The 26,412-nt window shown below is 38.5% G+C and overlaps 1 protein-coding gene across 4 annotated transcripts in view; it reads right to left on the bottom strand.

Annotated features, from left to right (window-relative positions):
- DPYD (dihydropyrimidine dehydrogenase) overlaps positions 1-26,412 on the bottom strand; it is a 371,706-nt gene that overhangs the window by 135,054 nt on the left and 210,240 nt on the right. For 3 of the 4 annotated variants that reach the window (XM_075038929.1, XM_075038930.1, XM_075038931.1), the window contains exon 14: positions 7,481-7,645. In XM_075038929.1, coding sequence (XP_074895030.1) covers positions 7,481-7,645 — 165 coding nt within the window. Of the gene's footprint in view, positions 1-7,480; positions 7,646-26,412 lie in introns of those variants that run through there. The other variant, XR_012652042.1, reaches the window with a different exon arrangement.

Raw genomic sequence — 26,412 nt, 5'->3', positions numbered from 1 at the left:
CTCTTGCAAACAGAAACTGCTGTGCCTACAGAAATGGATGGGCACTTCTGGTGTAAATCCACTGTGTAAATCAGAATTCTTGTTGAATTCCTCCTTAGACTGCACAGAGTAAAATGTGTCCTGCTAGCTCATGAAGAGCTGAACCAGCATCACGAGCAATGAGGACACCCTCAGGGTGGGGGAGAGTGGAAGCTTCCCTGGAATACACGGAGGGATGTTGTTAATGTGTCTGCTCTTCTTTCATGTCAGCTCTCTCCTCTCTCTTTTCTAGGAAGCATCTTTCTGTACTCTTTTTCATCCTCCCTTTTCCTCATGGTGAAGGATGAAGAAAAAAAGCATAGGTGGTCATATGCTCCATGCTCGGAGGTCTCTTCCCTTCTACCCACCACAGTAGTCACTGGAAATTGAGGAGTCTTGGCCATACTTGCACTCCACACTAGCTAGGGCCAAGTGGTTTAGTTCCAGGTCAAGGTAACCAGTATGAGTGCCTTATTCCAACCTCATCCTCCCTCTTCAGCTAGGACTTCCTCTGATGTTAAGGCACTAGGCCTACTGCCAGTTTTCTGTAGTGAAAGGGATCTCTTCCATATGGTGAATTTAACAACTGCTGTGTGGGTTTTTTCACCTCCTACCAAGCATCCATGATGGCTGGCTTTGGGAAGTTTAAGCTGCAGCAATAACAACTTCTGGAGTTTTTTAATGTGATTTGTGGATCCGAAATTCAGATAAAGGAACCCAGGTAGCTGTTCTGCACTGCTGGGCACCTCCATGACATGGAGTGTGCAAGGTTCTAGGCAGCCCAGCTTGTGTCTCCCTCCCTCCTTGTGTTCTGTCCTTTCCGTTTGTGTGGAAAAGCATCTGGGCTTCCAGCAAGGGTCCTCTGATAGGCCTGAGAACGCATGGCGTGTACCCTCCCCATCCAGGTCCACAATACACTGGTTGCTGTTGGTACCAAGTGAGGTCCACATGGGCACAGCCTTACCTGGTTGTTTAGAAATGTTGTATTCCAAGTTTGTAGGTGCTGTGGCTTGTCAAGAAGTCTGTGACTTATCACGTGGATACACTCCTCAGCAGATATTCGGTGTACGAAGCATCGTTTCTTTGTGATGGAAAGGCAAAGCTATCTATGCTAGCCCTAGGAAGAGCAGGTGTTTATGGAGAGCAGCTGGCTGACAATTTGATCTTCACTTCTTCTGAACACGACTACCGCAAAGACAAAGATGAGGGTTCTGCCTTTCACCTCACCTAATTACCTGTATTACAAATGCTATTCCAAATTCCCAAGTATTCCAAATTTGAAACCCAAATGGTAAACCAAACTATTAATTTTTGTAACCTGAATCAAGTCAGTGACTGGTATCTTGAAATGTAAATACTATGTACTCTACCCAACATCCCACAGACCTCTGAACACCCATCAAAAGTGAAAGCTGTAATAATGCCTGCAAAAATACACAAATTATTCCTAATACATCTAGTGAGAAAGCCAACTTTGACCTTCTCCTCACAGTAAAGCTGTGAAGTCTATGATTCCTCTGTATCTTAAAAAGTTTTCCACCTAATGTCCCTTAATTTTAAGTCTCAAAGGAGATCTACAGCAATTTTAGATATTCTGGTCAATTCCTCTCAGTAATCAGATTACAAGGTCTACTGTTAGTGCAGACTTAGAGAGGGAAAAGGTTTATATAAATATACAAATGTTGTTCACATTCTCTAGACAAAACCTGCCATTAAAACCAGAGCTGGTTCTACAAATAAGCTTGATATGTAGGACCCCACTTCAGGGATCGCTTTGGCAAACTAATCAAACCTCTCCATGTAAACTATCCAAATATCTACTCTTACTGTTGGAAATCTATTTCTGTTCATCTTATAACTTCAGGAAATTTTTTTGAACATTGCATTTTTATGCACCAGAAGTTATTTACAGGAGCAAGGCACTCCTTTATGCCTGTTCAATTGTATTCTTCTTGCTCTGTAACCCCCCATTTCCTCCTTTTGTCACAGAGTAGAATTAAAACAAATTTGGTTGTTACCTAAATTTAAACTAACAAACAAACAACAACCCCCCCCCAAAACCCCAACCCCCAAAACCAAACAAAACTGGCTGCCCTATTTCATGGTAGAAAAAAAAATGGGTAATACAAAAAACTAATTACACCATTCCAAGAGCTTTAAACAAACCAACCAACCAACCAACTAACCAACCAACCAACAAAAACCCAATGCTACAAGGAAGTTGGTTATCAGCCTGAGATCCAGAGATCTGTTCTCACATGCTCTCTAGCATGGCTACTCCTGACAGGTGTTCCTGGGACATTCTGAACAAAATGTTGAACAAAAATATATCTTTAACAGTTTCAGCCTTGAAAAGCTGCTCTCTGCTGATTAAATGTCAGGGAGACTGTCAGCAACATTCTGCAAGCAACAGAACAAACATTAAGATGACAAGAGTTTTCACCTTTGTTTTGGGGTCCAAGAGTACTTAATGTTTCTAGCAGAAGAGGTTTCTCAATTCAACACGTCACGACACTGATATCTGAATCACAGAATCAGTGTCACAGCTGACAATCTGGTATCTTATGTACGTTCCTTAGAGTCATGCAGCAGCGCATGTGTTCAGTTAGGAGGCCAAAAAGTTACTTTTAAGACTTCAGTATACTAATATAGCAATATTGAAAAATACTCCATTTGGCATCTTCTTCCAAGATCCCAGTAATTCCTCTCAGTACAAATTTCTCAGGCATTTTCTTGTTTGTGATGGACTTCTGTTAGCCCTGTGGGGAATGACATTTCCCCTGCAATCTACTTTGTTTCATTAAGTGTCCTTTCAAAGCCCTTTATCTGTACTGCTGTGACCTCCTGCACATGCTCAGACACCAATTAATTTGCATGTTGAGGGTCTTTATTAATTTGCTTACTTTTTTTATCACCTATAGGGCACCAATTACAATTTTGGGAAGGTGGAGAAAGACTAGCTGGCAACTGTGTCCATCACCTCAGTTCACATTTTTCTGCAGAGGAGTGTTTTACCATTTTCAAACCTTGCTCTTCTCAAGCTTGTTCTCCCCAGTGCAAATGCTAAGGATGTTTCAGGATAATATGCAACCTCAAAATATTTGGCCAGCTACTAGACAGTATAACTATATAGACATGTTTATGGGACTGGAAGAACAGACATTTGTGTAAGCAGGTGACTTAGCAACTCAAATGAGGAGGCTGAGCTATGGTAAGCAAAAGGTTTTGATGAGGAACAGCAGTAGTTTGTAAGCTTTTTGTGGAGAAACAAGTGCTACCACAAATATATCCCATTCCCTCGCAATCACTAAAAATGATTCTCACGATTGCCAGCTTCACTATGCACACAGCTCCTTGTTTTACTGGCACACAAAGATGTACTGCCACTACCAGTATTCACAGTTCCCAGCACAGATAATGGCCGTATTGTAGCCAATGTCAAGTATGTGAATATAAAATTTCAGCAATATATTCTCTTCCAAGGTTTTATAATTTTCTTTTCAACTTTCTCAGCCACTTCCTGCTGATTAAAGTTTGTAGACTTTTGCTAAAGTAAAAGTGAATTTTTTTTTTTCCTGCAGTTTTCATTCCTGATCATATCCTTAGGTGAGTTCTACTTGGCCAAATTAATATTTCTTAAATAAACTAATTTCTTGAATATACCATAACATGCCATTTTTTCAGCCACATTTTGGCTGAAAAGTACCTCAATACACCCTATAGTTATGGATCTCCTTGGTAAATAAAATATGAAAGCAGGACATCTTGTGGCATCAGTGTTAGTTCTTTTGCCCCTCTATCTAAAGCACTTCAAATATTGCATGTCCAAATTTTGGTCTAGTGTTCTTAACACAAACTGGCAACTTTATGCATTTCCCATCGGTGGTGGGTTGACCTCAGTCAGCAGCTAAGCCCCTCCCCAGCCACTCGCTCACTCCCCACCTCCAAATCTCCCCTCTGCCATTTCAAACCAGTCTAAGCAGGACTTAGAGAGGGAGAGTCTTCTTATTTCTCATTATGATGTTGAGATAATATTTGTATTACACGGGAACAGCTTTTATTGGCCTTGGCCCAAAATGTCCCTCTATAGCAAGCAAGGAGTAAAGTGAGCAGACTACCAGACTATGATTATGGTTTCAGTAGTCATTCCTCTCAAACAAGCAGCAATTAAATTTCAATCTGAAAATTTTGATTATTGATATTTTTCTTTCACTTTTTTCTTGAATTTTAGATTAATATAGCACTTTACAAACAACGTTTTTTGGGGGAGTGGGGATGCAAAATTTGCCAGTAATGTGTCAGCTTTATACTAATTAAGAAGGGATATTTTAATATTACATTTAAGACTACTAAATTAATAAAATAATTGTTCCATCTTTTCTCACTGTCAAGTTCTTAGTCTCTACTACTACAGAACAAAAAAAATCCATTTTCTCCTGATTAATAATTGCACAGATTGATAAATCCTGTGGTATCAGATGCTATGTGTGGCCAGGAGACAGAAAAATATAAATACCTAATTGAATCTCATAACAAAACCCTTAGTTAACCTTGTAAGGAAGGTGTTTGGATATCACAAACACAGGTCAACATAAATAAGTAAAACTACAATATCTGGGAAAGTAAAAAGAAGACAACAGATACAAACAGACCAATTTTCTTCTCACTTTCACAGCTCTCTGACTGAAAGGTTGTTTTCTTGCAGTGGACACAGTGTTTGTAACACTACATCCTTTGAAAATTTAAGAATAAACAACACTGAATAATACCATATGTTTTAAATGGTCTCAGCCAAGTTGCTGAAGTAATACCTTACTGAGATGACTGAAGTACCAGAAAGAAAACAATCCCATTTTTAACTGCAAATCATTGTAACAGAGAAGCACTTGATTTAAAAAACTAAAAAAAAAAAAAAAAAAAAATCATCTTGGGCCTGGACTGCACATGCCATCTAATTTCTTCTTGTGTGTGTGTGTTTTCTGAAAAAACAGTAATAGTGATATTAAATTAACTCAATTAAAAAAATCCCAAATTGAAACAGCAAAGGTTTTGATGATACTTCACAAGCAAACATACAAAATTCAGATACTTTCTCCTTCTGCTTTCTCCTCTGCTTGGACCCTTACAAATATTTAATTCACTGCCGGTGGCATTGAAGCAAGTTTCTGCTGGTGGCAGCTTTTGCCCTAGTCCACTTGAAGTGGATTCAAGGTTGAAGGGACAAGCTAATAGAAGAGAAGACTAGGAAAGGCTGCCAGTCAGAGATAATTGCAAGCTACAAGCAAGCATCAGGAGTCAGAAGAGCCAAAGAATGAGGCCCCTCACTACAGGAGTGAAGACAGCACAAGGGAGATGCTAGCTCCTGATCTATAGAGGCAACATGTCACAGTTACGTGACATTATCCACTGAGCTGTGACTGGTGGTCCTCTTTTGCACAACCCCTTGCAAAATTTAGTTTAAATCCTAGGCTTTGTTGGGGGAATTTAGCTGCTCTTTTTGTGTTATGGTTCGCTTCTTCCTAATGGCACGGGATAGGATGCTGTTGTGGGATCATCTTCTAGTGAGGTAGCTATTTTGCTCATACCCTTTTCATCTGTAAGATAAATCTTACCTTAAATTACTTGTATTACATAGCAAAAGTAATTATGTATAATTTTTCACTTGTTTTTAATATTTACCATAGCAAGGTAAGTTTTTTTACTGTAATCACTTGTGTCGTCATCTCTGTTTGGCCTTCATTTGAGCAGAAAATGTCATTCTTTGCTTGTTAATTATGTTCACCCAAACAGTTCTCAGAAACTGTTTTTGGTTTTAATAAAACACATCAATTTTAAAAAGCCTTTCTAGAGGAGTGAATAGGAATGGGGGGGGGGGGAATTCTGCAAGCTCTATTTATACAGAATATTTCAAAATAGGCACCAAGAGATTTCTACTCAGTGAACAAAAATCTGTTTTCAGTTAGCAACAGATTTACCATTATAATTATGACAGTCCTTAGATTAGGTCACGGGCTCATTTTAAATACCCCTGTGAGCAAAGCCAAGGTCTACTGCTCGGTGCTGCTTCCCCTGTGCCCATGCAGGCTTTACCAACCTCAAAGATGCCACAGCAGCAGCCACAGCTAACTTGCAGGACCTGAATTCACATCCTCAAAGTCATAACTCACATAGTGAGGGATGATCAGAAGATGTTCACCCCAGGAACCATGGAAGTGTGGGACTTCATCCCACACAAGAGGCCAGGTCTCAGAAAATTCAAATTCTCCTTTTGAAATTGTTGCTAGTGCTTTTCCTCACAGAAAAGAATGGTTTGGTCTCGAGCACAAAGTGCTGGGACAGATTTTCGGTGAAGACTGCGATGGGAGGCCATTCCCACAGCAGAAATGGCCAATGGTCTGCCTGCATGCAATATCCAGGGCTTTGACAAAGGACATTAAAATCAAAATCAGAGAATTACAGTATTATCTTTTGGTTCACACTTTCACTATTATGACGCTCAGTCACAGCAAATGAAGTGACAGAAACCTCAGCAAAGAAACACACAGTCCATCCATAGTGAAGTAGGATATTAAACATGCAGCACTTAACTTTCACTATCAATACAATGTGTTTAAAGATTTTTTATACTTGCCTATGTATACATTTAAACTCCAGGAATAAGATAAAAACCCAACTGATTATCTTCATGTCATAATATATTCAGGAATGTTCACTTATTTTGTTCACAGGTGAACCATGGAGGTAATAACTTCAAGACAGCAGACCTGTAGGCTCTGGGATTTCTAGCTCTATTCATTTGAGATAATGATTGAGGAGAATTTTGCTTTCCACCTCGTTGTTCTTATTCACTAGAGCAGTAGCTGAAAACCAGTTATGCCAGCTAGCTGGTGTCATAGCTCCCAACTTTGATTATTACCTTCTAGACAGATAGCCAAGAAGGCTCTAACAAAACTCTATCCTTGGCATGAAGTTAACTTTAAGCCAGTATTGTTTTTTTTCTCCTAAAGCAGCCAATTGCTTATAAAAATATTAGAAGTATCTTTCACATTTGGATTAAGAATGAAAAGAACAAAGATTCCTTTTATAATCAAATTCAATTCACAATGAAAATTATTATTATAAGTTACATCTTTAAATATGATCTTAAATACAAAATTATTCACAGCAGAACTGACAAGCATCCACACTGGGATCAACACTTTCCCTTGATATTATCTATTTGAATGTAAACATCAGCCTAACTAAAAAGTCATGACTGTTCTCTGTATAACTGTCTTTTCACAGAATTTTCTGTCATAAAGATTATTTGGATGAGCTTTTCTGGTTTTTAATAACATACTCATATGTCTGTAAAGCAACTGGCATTCTTTTTAACAAGCATTAAATAGGTGAGTTTTCACAGATCTGTAAACTGGAGATTCTAAATAGGTATGTTGCATCTTTATGACTGAGTGGTACTTACATGGTTTGGAAAGTCAGCCTTCAGTTCAGCAACACTTTTACACCAATATGCTGCTGTTTTCTCACTGATCAGTTCGATGTTTAGAAAAGAGCCTTGGCCTGGGCCGTACATAGGACCTGAAGTAATTCCACGCACAATCCTTGGAGAGACATTGGTCACAGTATCCTGCAAAACAGTGAAACATTTCAGATTGGTTTTGCAAAGTGAAGCATGTATCAATGATGTCTATGACATAATATAAACTTATATGTATCAGGTGTTCTAAAAATCTACTGTTATTATGGGTAAAAACTACAATTATAGGCCAGTTCTCTACATTAGCAGATTCTCTAATTAGTTTCTCTACATCAGAGGACAAAAACGTTGGCTGTGTGTGGGAAATGGTATGATAACTATCAAGAAAATGCCAATATGGGGCACCTATAAACTGCCATACAAACTATCATGCAAATAATACCTTTGTGTTGGGTAGAGGGCATACAAGACTTTGTGTAAAAGACGGTGTAGGCCTCAGTCATCTGACAGCATACGTGTGAACTCTCCTCCCCAAAGATGTTCAAAGTCCATGTTCTACACTAACAGGTGAAGTGCAAAGAGGTGCTGCCCCCCAGCCTTTCTGCTGAAAAGTCAGGGTCACTGGTCCAGTATATGAGTGTATCAAAATGCACAAATGAAATTATATGAATGAGAGATCAACATCAAAAACTAAAACCAAAACCAGTGAAAATTAACATCAATATTGTAAAGCACGACATTTCTGAAGGTCAACATGAGGTTAGCAAACAATTTTGAAACATACAGTAAACACACAAAATGTTGACTTGTTTAGTAGTCTTAATTAAGCTGCAATGTCACCATATCTCTATTAACAAAGAACTGTAAATTCTGACATTATTTAAAATTAAAGAGAAACATAGATGACAAAATGTTCCTTTTGCCAATTTCCAATTAAAAATAATTTTGAGTAAAGGTCATTTATTTACAAATGTATCAGCATTATTTGTTTAAGTACCCCTCCTCACCATCTTGTCATTTTTAGTGAGATAACATGAACCTCCATTAGTATATAGCAATTAAGGTCAATTTACATATTTTAATTAAGAACCATCCCATATAAAACAATTAGGGTAATAGGCATACTAACTGGATTTCATAACATTTGGACGTTTTTCCAACTAGATAGACAGGAAACCTTAATTAGCATTAATTAGCACTGATCTGCATATGTTTGATAAGGCATACCCTTGCCACAAAAGATTATTTATTCCTGAATGTGCCAAATGCTGCAGTTACAGAGGATAAAGGGACTTTTCTTCACATTGTATGTAAATTTGAGGTAATCTTCACTTGCTTATAAAGTTGAATTAATTATTATACAGTAAATATGCACTAATATTTTATACTGATAATTATATATCCATTTACATTTGCAGAAATCATACAAAGTGTCCTGGTTTCAGCTGGGATGGAGTTAATTGTCTTCCTAGTAGCTGGTACGGTGCTACGTTTTTGAGCTAGGTATGAGAAGAATGTTGATAACACACTGATGTTTTCAGTTGTTGCTAAGTAGTGTTTAGTCTAAAATCAAGGATGTTTCAGTTTCTGATGCCCAGCCAGCGAGAAAGCTGGAGGGGCACAAGAAGTTGGCACAGGACACAGCCAGGGCACCTGACCCAAACTGGCCAACGGGGTATTCCATACCATGTGATGCCACATCTAGTATAGAAACTGGGGGGAGTGGGGGCGGGGGATTGCCACTCGGGGACTAATTGGATGTCGATCGGCGGGTGGTGAGCAATTGCACTGTGCATCATTTGTACACTCCAATCCTTTCATTATTACTGTTGTCATTTTATTAGTGTTATCATTATCATTACTAGTTTCTTCTTTTCTGTTCTATTAAACCATTCTTATCTCAACCCATGAGTTTTACTACTTTTCCCGATTTTCTCCCCCATCCCACTGGGTGGGGGGCAAGCGAGTGAGTGGCTGCGTGGTGCTTAGTTGCCGACTGGGGTTAAATCACAACACAAAGTACTCATCTCCCCAGTTTATCTATTTTCAAGCCTAATAAGTCTGGAACATGGACATCTCAATAATCCCTCATTTTTCTATTATAATATTTTCCCTTAATCACAAAAGCTTCACCTCCCTCTCAACAGTTAAGTTATATTTTCAGAAAAAAATAATTCATAACATTTTCTGAATTTATGCAAACCCAGACCAAACAGCAAGGCACGCTCCCCTCACTCCCAAAACAAAGTACAAAAATTGCAGCTTATGCAGAAGAACCATTTACATCAGTTTGCTCCACATTATCCTCTTGAGCATTTCACTCCTTTTAAATTGCCTCAGAGGAGGTTGTGCTTTGACTTAATCTCAGAAAGCTGGTCATACACACAGGCCAATGCTATCACATCATCCTGCATGAAAAAACATGCAAAGACAATGACTTAAATGCTGGCTGTCTGACCTTATTCCTGCAAGCACAGGGTGCACATGTTCATTTGCCAACAGACATGAGTTACTTTAACCATGCTGCAAGTGACCGGGAGCTTCTTTTTCCCATGCTCCAAAGCAGTCAGCAGCTACGTAGCTACAGTAATATGGCACTAAGCCTGAGCTAACAGCCTGTCTGCTGTTAGGAATTATTTTGGGGGGGTTCAGTGCAAATTATGATAACATGCACGTGGTATGATTTCCATTTTGTGGCTGGCTTGTGTATGTGTGTATGCCAGACAATGCTTGGAGCCACTGATGGTACTGTTTATTATCTTACTATTTGCATGTTTTGTTGCTCTTCCAGTCTCTCTCATTTTACTACAGGTAAGAATTCAACGATCAAGATACTACAGCCTAGATTATACCTCTTGCAGGACACTCACAACTCCTCAGTCTGCTTCCATGCAAAAACACTCTGAAGTTTTTGTATCTGCTTTGGGTCTCCAGGCAATCTCTTCTATCTTCTAAGAACAGAGGCACCTGTTTAGACCCTGTGACTGCTGCCGAATCCCCATGGCTTCAACTCACTCTTTCCCAGAGCTCAGTCATAGTCAACATCTGAATGATAATTTATCTCTCCAGCATCCCATGAAGTCGAATCAGGTAATGTACAGACTTTCCAAACTGTCACAAAAGCAGTCACTCCACTTTAATGACCACAAGAGATAACACAGAGCCACGTGAAACAGTAAACACACGTACATCTCTCTGCCTACGTTCCTCACTCTTGAATTTTCCCTGAGATTTTGTGAGATCCCTTTGGTGCTCAGGAACCTTCCCCTCCTGTCCCCCACCAGCAGACAGCAGCTCCTTCGAATGGTGGCTTCCACTGTTTCCCTACTGCCTCTGTGTCACAGGACACCCCCACCCCCCACCCCGCACTGTGTCTGTGCATCACTTTATCTTTCCTCATATCTTTTCCTGACCAAGGTGCTTCTGCTTTCAAAAATCCTTCCTGGCTTTGAAATCCAAACATTACCACTCAGCTGCCCAGAGAGGTACGCTGTCCTTATTTAAGATCCCATTCCTCGATTGCCTCTCCTAGCTCAGAGTAAGCTAGATGGAGAAAGTCTGTAATGACTGACACACTGGCACCTCTCCTGTATCTTGTTAGCACATGACAGCCCCAGACACAAGGAGACTCACAGTTCATGGAAGCAAAATGGAATTTTTAATTTATGTGATGATTCAAGGAATCTGTCTATCTACATAGAGAATAAAATCACACAAGTGACAAAAAAGAAAATTGTCTCCTTGAGATGAGTGTGAAATACCTACACAGAACTTGCCTTACCATCACCTTCCTCTTCAGTCTCCTGCCATGTCTACAAAAGCTAAACAGGGAGAGAGTTAGGCAAAGGATCTATTGGCTGGGCTTAGCCAGCTTTATGTCCTTTGGTCTCAGGAGTGAATTTTACATGGTATTACAGGTTCTTTCACTAAGACGGGCAATTCTGGTGGCTGGCCAATTGTTACTGCTGTCTCCAAAACAGCAGGTAAGGTTGGAGCAGCTGAAATAGCCATAGTGCTCCAGCCCACAGGGTTTGTGAAAGATTATATTCTGTGTGTTAATTAAATACTGATTTTCTCTGTAAATGCTGGCACTCATCATTCCTTTTCTTTTCTGAAACCCCAGCTTTTCCTTTTATCCCAGATAATGCACACTACCCTTTTATTGATAATACAAGTTGTTGTGTGCATAAAAATCCACAACAGAACTGGTACAAGAAGCCTGAAAGAAAGCACTTCAAGGTTTGAACCTGAAAACTTTTTGATTCTAAAAAAAGCTGACTGCTACAGTGAGATGACCTGACTGATGAGTTGGTCTGGCCCCCACATACAGTTGAAAGTAGAGGTCTGGAAACAGGAACAGGAGAATGTCCCCAAACTCCAAAACGAATCAAGTATCTTACCTTCCCATGTGATGGAAGCAATAAACAGTCCTTGGGAAAAATAGCACAAAGCTTTCATGTACTCTGAAGACCAAGAATAGAAGACTTTTAATAAAGAACAACTAGGGGAGAACAAAGCTTGTATCTGACCACACTAAAAGACAAAGCTATGGAAAAAATAACTAAAAAAATCATTGGCAAAGGTAAACAGAATAGTCCATAGAAAATTCCTTTGTTTTGTGGGGAAATCTTGCAAATTAATGTAGACTTGGGGATTAGGGAAACTATATTCCATACTAGATCACAGCAAAACAACTTGATTTGGAGGAGTTAATGCAAACGAAGAGAAACAGTGACAACAAATGGATTCAAGGGCCAACTGTGAATCATTAATATTTCAGTTACTGTATTTCTTCTTTTGCCTCAAAAGCTGATCCTTTTCCCCAGGAAAGCACAGCAGAAACAATAATATCAATCACTCAAATATATCTAGCTCAGGACATCACCTAAGAAAGTGGTGCCACACAGATAAAAGCAATGATCCTGCTGCTTTTGGATTCCCCTTTTCTGCTTATGAACATTTCTGATATTCTGGTAATTTGAGACTGAGTTAATTTGCATTACACATATATTTCTGCTCCTGTTGATTAATTAATTAACACACTAAAAAAAACAAAAGACCCAAGGCATTGATCAGGCCCCATTTGCTCTAATAATCTCTGAACTCTGCAACAAGATCGTTGAATTCTAAACTACTTAAGTCTAATGGGCTGGGAGGTTTGAGACAACATGTTAAAGACAAAGCCCAAACATTCAGAAGTTTTTAGTCAGTTAAATTTAAATAAAGGTGCAAATAAATTAATCAGCCCATGTCTAACTGTTCACTCTAAAAGTTGCTTTGCTTCACACCGTCCACATATGCAGTTAATAATTGCCACAGATTTTTGTATTGTAAAAACACAACCATGCTATTTAAGCTGAGAGAGAGACCTGTAAGTTTGGGCAGCAGGAACATTTTGAATTTTAAGGGACCCAAAGAGGTGTCCAGCACAGTGTTAGATCATGCGATAAGCACATTCATTGTGTGTTTCTCCTAAACTAATCAGCAGAGAAATAATTCACATTGTGAATATTAACATTGTCATCTGTAGGCGTGGAAGTTAATGACCCCTGGAAATGAATCAAGCCATTCACCTCTCTCTCAGAGTTATTGTTTTAGGGGAATCAAGAAGACAGCTCTTCATTAACTGGGTTCACATTTTTATTTCATAATCATTTCTCCTAGAAACAAAAAAAAAAGTTTGGAGAAAAATGTTGTGTAAAGAGGTCAGTTGCAGGAATATATAAAAACAGTCTCCCAAAAGGTATACCACAGCCTCATGCCTATTCAATTAATACAGTTATATTAGGCAAATACAATAAAAAGAACCAAAAGGATAAATCTATATGATTTTTCATATCAAAGCTCTGATATTCTGTTTCTATTAATTTGCAGAGGTTGAAGCATTCTTTTTTGCTTATTTTTCCCAAAATATTACTGCTAATGGTATTTTAATGAACACTTGAAATAATACAGTTGCTTAAGAGAACACATAGGCATTTATATGTGGGATATGGAAAGCAAATTAATTAATCATATCTTTAATTACTATATTAACCTGTTGTACAAGTATTCACTCCTGAAAGTACATGTGTTCTGCAAGGTAAATATCTGCAGCACAATTAAGGTTTTGAAAAAGAGTTTTAGATTTTAAAAATACATTTAATCACACTATACCAAGTGTTAACATATGTTTTCTTCACTCTGAGAGGCTTCTATGAGACACAGAGAACTTGCCTTGCAGCATTGGCCCCCAAAGTCAGTGAAAGTCACTGCATTCTTCAAATTAAGCTTTTCTCATCTTTGACTTATGAAAGCAGATAGGAATTAGTGACCTTTGCCCGTTTCTTTTCATTAATATGAGAAAAAGGTTTAACCCAATGAGCAGATTACTACTTTTTACAAAGTTAATTTATTTGACCTTTCTTTCTTTCTTCTAGGGAGGGAGGGCATTATATTTGCCAAGTGGAGCATGCATCTGTACATTGCTGGGGTTACTACTTACTAAATATCAATCACTGGCCTCTTTGTGAAGAAGAGATCTAAATAAATACCTTATTAAGGTATTTTTAGTCAGGTATCTCAAAACGGCATACTTAAAGTTAGTAGACAGTAAAGTGCAATGTAAAAAAAGCCCAAATGTAAGTTTCTACTTTACTATATGCAATATACCATCTTCCTTACTTGAACAACAAAACACAGTAGCTGAAAAATGCAGGTATTTAAGCAAATTACGAAGTATTCTTTTTCCTCAGATTTTCAAAGATATATTGAGAAGGCTGTAAAGATTTCAAAATCCAGTATGTGTGAAATGTTTTTGGAGCTTATTTTCTAAATGCTTTAATCAAGCCCCCAACATCAACATTCAGTTTTCCCTACAGTTTCCGCTAATTACAGTAGAACTTGATGTACGCTTTCACCTATGCAAAAATATGGAGGAGGAGGAGAGGGAGACATCGCCCTTTTCTGCCTAATATTGTAGTAGTTAAAGCATTCTGGAAATCTGGCTCACTGCACACCCTCATAGATACGAACGGCATCACACACTTATGTCCTCATAATTCCCTGCCAACTCTCACTCAAGGTCTTATGATGATTTGCCTCTTCTGTGACACAGCTGTCTAGCCAGACTGTGTCTAGTACCACCCCTTCTGGAGTTTTAACCATCCACAAAAGGCAAGTGAAACCTGAAGCACCAATACCACCTTACACAGCACTGCTCCTATATGTCCTTTCTGAGTTGTTCCTCACCTTCTCTCCTCCATCAGAGCTGAGACATGTGACATCTCCGAAGAGTTCCTCTTCTGAGGCCCAAAGCACTGACTTGCTCTTCTGAATTTCCTCAAGCTCAGAATTTTTTAAAGCTGAGCTTGTCAGGCTCCTTTTAACAGGAAGCTAAATCCACAGGAAAGACGTCTACAAACACAAAACCATTCCACCACGTACAACCATGCAGATTAACAATTTATTTCCATGATGACCTTATCTGCTAGAGTAGTATTTTTACAACATAGAGTAAGACTTACTGGCTCATGGAGCAAGGCAAGTAAATTTGCTTATGATTTCTGCCCAAGGAGGTTTGATGTAGCCTCTGGCACCTTCCAGTGCACAAACCACTGTTACGTTGCACACAATGCCTCCTGTTGAATTCACAACACTTGTATTTAGCTTTTTATTTTAGTGAGGGAATAGGCCAGACTTTGTTCTTCCCATATGAATACAAAATCTCAGCAAAGTCACTTCCTCCCTCTCTCCTTCTCTTTCCCTCAGTGAATACAGGAGCGTTTTTTAAAAACTGAAACCCCCTTGACAGAAAAACTTATCTCAGAACATCCCACCATGCAGAAACTGCTCTAATCTCTCCACCGCCAGATATAAGAAATTTAGTACCATAAAGACACCTCCTTTTTTTCCTTACTTTTGTGAATGAAGTCTAGACCTAGCCCTCTCTTTCCTCTTCATTGCTTTCCTTCTCTTGAAAACTGATAGCATATAATGATAAAATGATGTAAAATAATTATTTTTCAAGTCCTCTCACCAATATAAGAACTTAACTTAAAAATCTATTATTTCCTCAGCCTTCCAGGATTGTTCAGATTGGTGATTTAAAGCATAAGTGTTCTGATCTCTCCACCAGTACAGATCAGATCTTGAAAAAGATCCTTGCTGTTACTTATAAATTACACTTCTTCAGCTTTTATGTACAAGATTGAGTATGCTACAGAGGGGAAAAGGATACTTTAAAAAATATTCTTATCTGTCTTTTGACGGCTGTTTGTCCTGTGTTTGCAAAGATGAAAGCAACCCAAATCTGTACGTATCTTAGATCCCGAAAGTCTGGAGTACAAAGAGTGCTTGTAAATCTTCCTTAATATTCTACTCTATTTCTAGACTGAATAAGCTGCATTATGCAAACTATTTTTAAAAAATAGACCATTACCTCATAAGTGTTTTTACAACATTAAATTATCCCATTTGTGTTTATTAAACCAATTTAACACTACAGCTCCAGCAAGCAAGCTAGCTTTCCAAATCAGTAAGTTAGCACAGAAGACTGCAGCCCCATAAGGGGGAAAGAAATGCATCAGGGTTTTGGAGAAAAACTGCTGAAGCACTCATATTGTGTGAAAGACAAATGACAAGTTAGAGGTTTAGTTACCATGTATTTAATGTTTTTCTATAGCCTCTCATTAGTGCTTTAAGATTTAACCATGAGAACGCATGAGATACTTCAAAATTTACAGACATTGAACTTAATTTCTACCTAAGCTTTTATCATTGCTGCTTGCTCAGCACACCACCTTTCTTACTAATGCAATTTTCAGACAGTAGGCCACCACTACCGATAACCTATGATTCAGATAGCAAAATCCCAAACTCTTTAGATAATCTTACTAGATTAGAGTATAAAAAAACCCTCAACTGTTTATTCTCTTTACATTAGAATAATCTTGGGACAATCCCATCCCCATTGCAAGTCAAGTAAAAACGGTCTGCTGTCCCTCTTAAAACAAGAGCTGTCCCCAATCTTTGTTAATTCATACATGATGGTTTGACTAGAAGTCCTAATTTTATAAACTAAAGCTCCCTAAAGTAATAAATCAGGAGATTAAATACAAGACAAAACCAATACAAATTATGAGTGAAAATACAAAAAAATGGAAGAGTAATTATAATGTTTATGCCAAATGTGCAATTATATATTTTCTACTTGAGTTATATATTTTACAAGAAAATGAAGTTTTGATCTTTGTTTACAATTACATTCGCTTGAGTTGTTTTTTTTAAAAAACTTTTCATAATACAAAGCCATAATGCTTTAAAATTAAAACAACATTTAATATTTTTTCTTATTTTTGACATATTTGCTTGTTTTCTAGACATTAGAATGTAAAGACATTTGTACTGTAATTACAAAAGATCATTTTAAAAATGTATTATGTCCTACAGTGCTTTGCCTTGACAAACAATTACTAGATATCACATTCAACAGAATACAAAAAGCAATCTTTATCACAAGGTTAAAATTAGTCTTTGAACAAAAGATGCTTTCAAAGCAAATCCAAATTCTCATCAGCTTTATATCAGTTTCTCTGGGAGAGACAGGGAAGCGAGAGAGGGAGAGAAGAGAAAAGAAAAAAAACCTGAAGGACATTTGAAAAATTTCTTGCTAATGTTCAGTGTGAGCACACATTTATCAGTTTTCTGATAAAGGTGTAAGCAGTAGGACATGATTAAATTTCTGCTGTCAAACTGCATTGTGGTCAAAAACTATACCCATAGAAGAAGAGAGAAGTAGACTTACAGTTCTTGAGAGAAAGTTGTATCTGTATTCAGACATTCACTTTTGGATCTGTTTTTTCAGTGTATGATTCTTAGATTTCAGTGTTTTAATATAGTAAACTACCTAATCAATGAATGGTTGCTTTAGCTGGCTGATGAGAGAAGTGTTCAGTAATTGTCTCAAAACATTAATTCATTTTCAGTGAGAGGCCACAAGAACAGAAAATCATGTTTAAACATCCCAGACTTCTATGAGAGAGAAATCTGAAGCTGATCAGCAGATTTCTCAGGCCTGGGGGGGGGCGGACAGGACGACACAGTGTTGTTGGTTTGTTGCTGGTTTTTTAGAGGAAAAAGATATTCTTCAGCTAACAAAGAAAATTAGAAATAAGAATATAGCATGGCAGAAGACACAAAATAAGAACATCTAGCAGCAAGCTCTTCAGAAATTTTCTATCCACAACTTTTTGAGAGATGATACAAATTACAACAACAACAACAAAATCTAATTTCTCCTTGACACAAATGCTGCTTTTTCTGAAGGTTTTTAGTTTTCCATTTAATTAAGCAAGAACAGCTTTAACAGTGCAGCATTTTTTTCTGGACTGTGCTCTGCACCTCCCAGGAGACAACCCCATGAAAAACAGTCACTGATGAAGAAGTCAGCAGCGGATGGTCAACCTTGCCATTTTAATTGAAGCACAGAATTCAAAATACCAAAAAAAGCGCACCATCTTTAGAACTTTAACCTCAGCTCCAAGACTACACCTGAAGGTACTCATTGTGCTATATGGACTGTACTGGGATCTACTAAGAAACCAGATCTTTCAGAAATCACTGCTTCAGACCATATGAAGTGAGATGCTTGAGACTATCTACAATGAAACAAAATTCTATATCATAACAGCACAGAAAATCCCTGAGGTACTAGGATAGAACGTCTTGAAACTGTGTAAAAACTCAGTTTTACTCTGCTACAAGTTACATCTTAGCATCAACAAAACGTTATTTGTGTAGCTTGGATGAGCTATCTGATGAGCTTTATTGAAAAACCTAAACTCTGTATCTGTAACTCACTTACGTTCCCTAAAATATTGACAAGGCATTTCTGGATAATAACCCAGAGCAGATGCTCACAAGTAATCAACATGACAAGACTGGGTTCTATTATTCCACTGCAAGCAAAATGTTGCCGTGCTAATGATTTGAGGGGAACAGAATGGAATAAAGTAGGAGTACATGGATAAATAAAATATCTACATGGATTACATCTTTTGGTCCGTACCCTAAAGTGAAAATTCTGTGGCATGGCTTCTAAGGACCTGTGTACATTCACAAAGGTGGAAAATTAGTGCATAATAATTAAAATACACTAGTCCAGTTTATAATGCTTACCCTTAGGGCTCCAGTGGATTTAGATCACAACAACTTAGCTTGCCTTAGGAGATTAATTCTTTTACAGACATCTAAAAATATTTGTCCATTTTCAGCTGTCAGGGACCACCACCATCAAATCAGTGATCAAAACTCATTGTGAAATGTACTTAACTGACCAAATAAAGGAGCAGCAATTCTTAAGGTTTCATTCTAGACAACTGCTATTGAATGGTCCCATGAAATGGGAAGGAGAAGGCAGTTTGAAAAGTATGAGTCTAAGAAAACCAGGCAGGAACCAACATAGATAAGACCCGATAAAAGAAAATAGTTAAGACCCAGGGAAGAGAAGGAAGAATTACATGGTATGTTTGCAGCAGCAAGTCCGGGAGAGTCACTAAAGAAGTTATGCTTACAAGGAGAATACAAATGGATTCTCTTCTTGTACTTTAAGAGTATGCCAAATTAATGTAGTTTTTCAAACATCATCATTAGAGACAACTCAATGTTTTTTTCTCTGATACTGTTCTCTAACTGCTAAACAAAATACTGTAAGAAGGCAGTGGGGCAACATCAGTAGCGGTAGGGATGAACTAAAAACCAAGACACAATGCCACAGAATTTGCTCCACTAGATAAAAAATGGGAGAGAATTGCAGGTAGTCTCATAATTGTAACAAAATCCCTGACAGAAATAGCAAACAAAGAGAAAACGGGTTCTTTAAAACACACAACATCTAGGATTTTCCACTCGATGTATAGACATAGAAATTAAACAAACAAAAAACCCTCTCTAACACAGGAATTCTAATGTCTGCTAATTAAGCGTGTAAATTCACACTTGAAAAAAGCAAGGAGGTAACTATTTATTTAAGAGACAACACTACATGGATTAACAAAGCTCCTGTCAACAACTCCGGACACCTGTACCAAGATCACTTATTGCCTAATTAAATATTAACATGTCCTGATAGAATCTGTGGTATAATTTTAATTACTGTTTTCTCATAGGGAAGCCATATAATCAATGTATTTCTAGCTGTTCCTAGAGGCAGCTTTTTAAAACTCCATTAGTAAATTGTGAACCATCACTAAAATATTTTCCTCCAGACTGCTATAAGTAAATCAAAACTATTACATTCTCCTAGGAGGAGGGGAGAATAGATGCTTCCCTTTAATGGGAGAAAAATACAATTTCTTCAATAATCAAGAAGAAAAATCTTTTAACTACAATCATATTTAAAGAGTTGTTAACATTCTTGCACAAAGAATCAACATCGGGGAGTTACAGAACACCAAAGCTATATTTAAATTTATGTATAATCAAAAATATTTTCATTGCTGGATTAAGTAATTAGGAGGAGAATCACATGACTCTCTTGAAGAATGTATTTAAATTTTCTGCTGGGGATGAACTGCAAATATTGAGGTACGTTTTGTACCTACCTGAAGCATTTTATTTTTCCAGTAGGATTAAGAACGTTTAAATACTATAAACATTGATTAGCATTTGTGTATATTTAGGGGTGAGAAATTCAAGGAAATTACACCAATTCTATTTGGGAAGGTATTTAAATAGCTAGTACTGTAATTTTCAAAGTATCAATTCTCCAGGTGGCACTAAACAATTTTAAGTCATAGATAAAGGGGTAAAGGGAAGGTGGAAGGGTTTCAGTATCTAGAGGAATATTTTGGTTTACAGCACAATGATAATCTATCCATAACAGTTCTACTTTGATAATCTGAGCTCTTAAACTTTAATTTTGTTTTGAACATACTCCTTCTATCTTTTCCTATATAAAAGTCCTATTGAAGCCAAAGGGTCTTTTGCATGAGCAGGGATTGCAAGGCTGAGCCACCTACCATTCTCAGAGCCTGATTATACGTAGATCTGGATAACATAATTGTGGGAAAAAACAAACCATGAAAATATCAGCCCCTATGAATTTTAACTCAGCACTTTAACATCTCGTAAGAGATTCAAACCAATTTTAAGTCAGCCCTAAATTTTGGAGAGGATCTTTAAAATAGATTTTGAATTTTGCTAGAGGCATCATCTATTTTAAAATCCATGAAATAAAACTAGTATGTTCCTCTTTGTATTGGCTACCAGAATGGGGGCACACATAAGTATTGCATGCAAACTGTTAGATTTTATTTTCGTAGACATAAAAGTAGTTGAAATAGTATCAGAACAGATTTAAACTGAAAAACAAAAATCAAATAATTGACAAAACTTTTTTGAAATTACTGTCCTGTGAATCAACTGCAAGGAATCTCAAATCTCCCACTCCAAATTAAACTATCATCCTGACTTAGTTACTATTTTTGTAATGACTAACAGGTTTTTCCTGACCCCCTGAATCATGGAACGAACTCTGCTAGCATGTTATGATTGACGACGATGCAGTACAGCTCTGGCAAGAAAGCTGAGACTGAACTTGGGGCATCATGTGTACATCCCAGGGAGGGCCTTTGGGAATGCAGATCCTGGGTGGGCTGCACTCAGAAGGGTAGAGCCAGCATGTCTGGATCTGCCATCAGTCTCTGAGGGCACTGCGTCTTCATCCATCAGTCATCACAAAAGGCACCACACATAGGCTCCATAATCTAGAGAGAGATGACTTTTTTCTCTCGAGAGCCTCAAAGTGGAGTTTTGCAGCCTGCTGGGCTGATTCCAGTTTTCCAGACTGAGCTCTTAATAAATAAACATTTAGTGTTTGCACATGTTTTAACTTCTCTGACAGACGGGAATCCATGTAGAGAAGTGCTGAAGTGTACATAGAATCTTTATGACAAAGGACAAGCTCTGATTCCCATTCGCTTGTGGCAGACAAAGAGGCCTCAATCTCAATTCTGGTTTTCCTCCAGGCTCACCTGAAGTTTTCATAGCAGTAGGTTAATCATTGCCTATTAACTTTTTTTAATGACCAGGAAAAATGACACATTCTGTTGGCTTTTAAAAATCAGCCCTGTGGGACATAAACCACCAATTTAGTAAAGCAAAAAAAGCAAAGTTCACTAAAATATTCTTGTAAGAACTAAAAGTAGCCATGATACATGGAAATTCCTAGCAAGACGATTCTCCTGTTTACCAGTGAGAATATTCTGAGCTGGCCATGTTCTTTCTCATTAAATGTATAATAGGTCCCAAACCCCAGCACTCTTTGGAGTCATTGCTCAGGTCTGTCAGTTAAGTAAATATGCTCGTCAAAGGATATAGCAGGCACACATAGATAGGGTAGACATGAAGTCTGTTCCCCTTGAAATCAATAGGAAGGTGGTTGCTAGAGACTACAATTGAGTTAGGGTTTCATTTGGGGAATCTGTGGCAAATGTTGCCACTACTACTGCCACAGGGGTGTAAGAAAGTATACAACGGCTGTGGCTAGATCTCTGGCACTATTAATGGGAAAGCCAGCTAAGACGTGCTGCAAAAGGCTTATGCATGCTCAAAACTGGAATACTAAGAATAAATCTGTCCTCAGCTAGAGAGCGCAGCGTGACCCGCAGGCTCTTCGTTTATTCCAATACAATATTGATTTAACACTGGGACAAGGATTCAAAAGCCTTCTGATGCTCAACATAAAAAGTCATGCACAAAGTTGTGTAAGGAAAATATGTTTTTTCACTCCACAAGAAATCCTTGATTAGTGATAATTATATTAGTGATAAATAGGACATAGGGAACGTCTTCCCATCCTTTTTCCTACCACAGAACTGGGGAGTTTAAAGTGCAGCTTACTGCAAAACCTCACTGAGAAATAGGATATACCTGCTGCTGACAGGTGTCAGATCGCACAAGCAGTCTCACGCCAAGAGCAATGAAGCCAAGTTTGCATCAGGACCAAGATAAGCTCCACAGCACAGAGATGCAGCATTCCTCCCTGCAGCCACAAATCATTGATACTCTCTTCTCAGCCCAAAGCTGTATCCCCAGGTATGGTGATTAATCTATACAGTACAGTCAGTGCTCACTCACATTAATGTGCAAAACAAGAGAGTATGTAAGCAGGTATGGATTGCATGTTTCTGCTTTTGGAGGCAGTAGGAATCTGGTTTTTTACTCTGCTTATCATAGACAACCTTCCCCTAGCTAACATTGTTTTATGCAGCCAGTACAGAGCAGGGCAGGCTTCTCTGCTGCACATCTAGGAACAGCAAAGGTAAGACTATTTTATGCATGCAGTGATACAGCAGAAACTTTAATCCTTATGTTATATAAATAGTATTTTGTAAACTGCAATGCAAAACACTGAAGTGCAGTATCCCAAGAATATCAACAAACTTTTTGACACATTCTTAAACTACAATCACAGAAACTAGAGTCATTGTAGGAGGGAAACCAATTGGGCATTATACAAGCTCTTTATGCCACACATCTTTTCATGACTTATCTTCATATATTTGAATTGTATATAAACATACATGCACTATATATGCATATTTGCAAAGTAAGTTGCATAATTCTGAATTTGCAAAATTCACACTTTAGTGAAACATTCTTTTATTTTGGTACTCTTTAACCTACAGCCTCCTTAAGGGAAAAAAACCTGTCTGTTTTAAATCTGAATCTTCCCATTATTCTATGATATTTAGTGTCACCAGTTGTAGGGTTCAATTATATGGAACTTAGTTATCAGGCCTGAAAGTAGCTCATGATCACAAGAGTGTTCCAGACGCCTTTAGAAGGCCTTGAACAGACTAAACAAGAAGATAGAAAAAGAAAGATCCCAGTTAGAAAACCACAGGTGCACATTCCACGATAAAGGGAACTTGGCACAAACAACCTCAATTCAGGAGCTTATCTTGACCAATTGGACCAAGACAAGTCTTGCATGCTCTAATTAATACAGCCAATTATGTCCTGTGTTTATGTGTGTGTACAGAGCGGGTATAACTAACTTTATCTTATGTTTGGGCGCGTGGACAGTACCGATGTAACCAATCACCGTTTATGCTTGTGTGTGTGGACACCAAATGCTTGCATGCAGCAACCAATCAGAGTTTCTAAACAACTTAGAGAATTGTATAAAAATGATCAGCTAAGCCCAATAAATGGGCGACTTTAATCATCATATTGGTGTTCTATCATCCGGGCCCCGCAAGAAATAAACCCTAAACCCTACATTTGGTGACCCCGATGTGATCCGAAGAGGAACAAGAGGCAACGCTACTGAAAAGGCGGGGGAATTGCCGCAGACCACGGTGGCTTGAAAGACGGCGCTGGATACTGCTCGAGAGAGGCAGGACACTGCTCGGGAGAAGCAGGTAAATCGTAAGCTTATGTTGATAAAAAGGGCGGCAAGGGTTTCGCAGCATCTGCGAGGGAAAAGACAGCCATAAAGACATTTATGAGGCTGGTTGAAAAAACAGAGACAGATATTAAAAAGGACTCGCTCGTAAAGGAGGTGAGCGGTCGGGGGAGGAGATGAGGTCTACGCTTTCCAAAGAAGAAGAGGCGGTAGTTAAGCTCCCCCAACATATACTGAGAAAGAGGCAAAAAATATGATAAAGCTTGTTTAAAGCAGCTTCTACAATGGAGCAAGGACAGAAACCTTTTAATTAGTGTGGGTACAGCTTTTGAGCTTAGTACCTGGAAAGCTATCGGAACCTCCCTATGGGATGAAATTAGTGACGGGTCTAAAGAAGTTAAAGGTCTTGCAACTTTATGGAAATTGATTAAGACAACTCTGCAAGAAATGAAAGCAGATCGTAAAGCGTCTGTGTCTGCTTTTGCTGCTCTCTCTCTCCAACCGCAAGCGAAAGGGAAAAGCGGGGAGAAAAACATAATGCAGCGAGAGAGACTTTTTGGAGCTTGTCCGCCTGCTCCTGTGCCCTTGACTTCTGCTCCACTCCCTGGGACTGCCGATATTAATCAGCCATCTGACAGTTCCAAAGCCTCCCTAACTGTACGATTAAAGGAAACCCTACAGAATCAGGGAGTAAAAATCCGCCTACGAGAAAACAGCCCCCAGATACCACCGTTCAACATGAACAAATTATACCTAGCATATACCCTGATTCAAATAATGCAAACGAGGATTTGGCTACTATAATACAAGAACAAGAGAAAGCTAAAATACATGCTGAAGCTCACACTGCAGCGCTCATGGTAGCATTGCGACTGATGGTGCAACAGGGAAAAGGAGACCGCTGCTCACACGAAGACCCCTTAGCGTGTTATCGGTGTGGTCAACCGGGGCATTTGAGACGTGCGTGCCCCCAACGCATAGCCACGCAGCCTCGATCTGTGCCGGCACAGACTAACGGCAGCCGGTCAAACTTTCCTGGGGTCTGTAACAAGTGCGACAAGTTCGGACACAAAGCCAGCAACTGTCGATCAAGGTTTAAAAAAGATGGAACGCCGTTAACACTATATCCGGGTTTGCAAGTTGCGGAAGCCTCTGTTTGTCCACAAAAGCTGTCACTACACAAAGACATATGAAATATACATGATGTACAAAAACTTGTCAGAGACCTACAGTGGATTCGGCCTTATTGTGGTATTACAAATACAGACTTACAGCCGCTGCTGGATTTATTGCAGGGCAGCAATAGCTTAACTTCTACAAGACAACTAAGTGCATCGGGGCAGCAAGCCTTGACAGCAATTGAGCAAAAAATCACATCATCTATGTCTGGCAGATATATCCCTGCTTTACCTATAAATTTATATGTATATAACTCAGATAAGGAAGTTGTGGGAATTTTGGGTCAGTGGGATGAGCGACAGAAACAAAACCCATTGGTAACACTAGAATGGATATTCTTGCCTGCTAGCATGTCAAAAACGGTAGTTACTAGAATTGAAGCTCTGGGAACGTGCATTCAAAAAGCAGGGGTAAGCGCGATACAAATTTCAGGGAGGCAAATGGACAAAATCATTTCACCTATGTCACTTGATATTGTGAATAATGCCATGATGAAAAATTACTGCCTTGCAGTAGCTCTGATGGGCTTTAAGGGGGAAGTGGATAATCACCACCCCCCACACCCATTATTTAAAACAATGTTAACAATGGAACCACGCTCTATTTGCAGCGAAAAGCCGCTGGAGGCCATTACCGTTTTTACTGATGCTAGCAGCAGAACAGGTAAAGCGGGATTTGTGTATCTTCAGGGTGGATCCTGGAAATCCGAAGTCGTTCCAGTTTTACAGCAATGGCAGGGACCTCGCAAATTATTTACGTGGGGAAGAGGGTATGCTTGTGTTTCCACAGGTAACGAACAGCCCCATTGGATACCAGCGAAATGGGTCAAGCCATGGATTGAGCGACCAGATGTCACAAACAACTCAGAAGATCGAGAGCAAGAGGCAGCGGAGACATCAGCAGGTCCCGAAGCCCTAGACAGACTGACTAGACAAATCACGACAGAGACCGGCAGTCAATGCGGAAATTAAGAATGCGTGTGAAAAACACAGAGTACGATACCGGCTTTGGATATGTAGCTTAGTGCGAGCAGGTAGAAAGGTTAGTTAATCATAAAAAAAAAAAAAAAAAAAAAAGAAAAAGTTTGTGTGTAACCATTGTAATAGAAATATAACTAACCAACTAACCTACTAACCTATAACTAATCATATAGAGAATAAGCAGTTTAGAGTTATTATAGAAGAGATATAGATATATATATATGATTTAATATTGATCAGCACTCGGTGAAACATTACTCATAAGAGCTGAGTGTGGAAGTAGTTTTAAGATACCCTGATATGTAGTCATTTAATCATAAAAAAAAAAAAAAAAAAAAAAAAAGAGAGAGTTAGCTAAAACTAAAATT

This window comes from Buteo buteo, chromosome 10 (genome assembly GCF_964188355.1).
Source record: "Buteo buteo chromosome 10, bButBut1.hap1.1, whole genome shotgun sequence".
In the NCBI taxonomy this organism is placed as follows: domain Eukaryota; kingdom Metazoa; phylum Chordata; class Aves; order Accipitriformes; family Accipitridae; genus Buteo; species Buteo buteo.
Note: the sequence above shows the minus strand (reverse complement) of the source record. Positions and strands in the feature narration are given on the sequence as shown.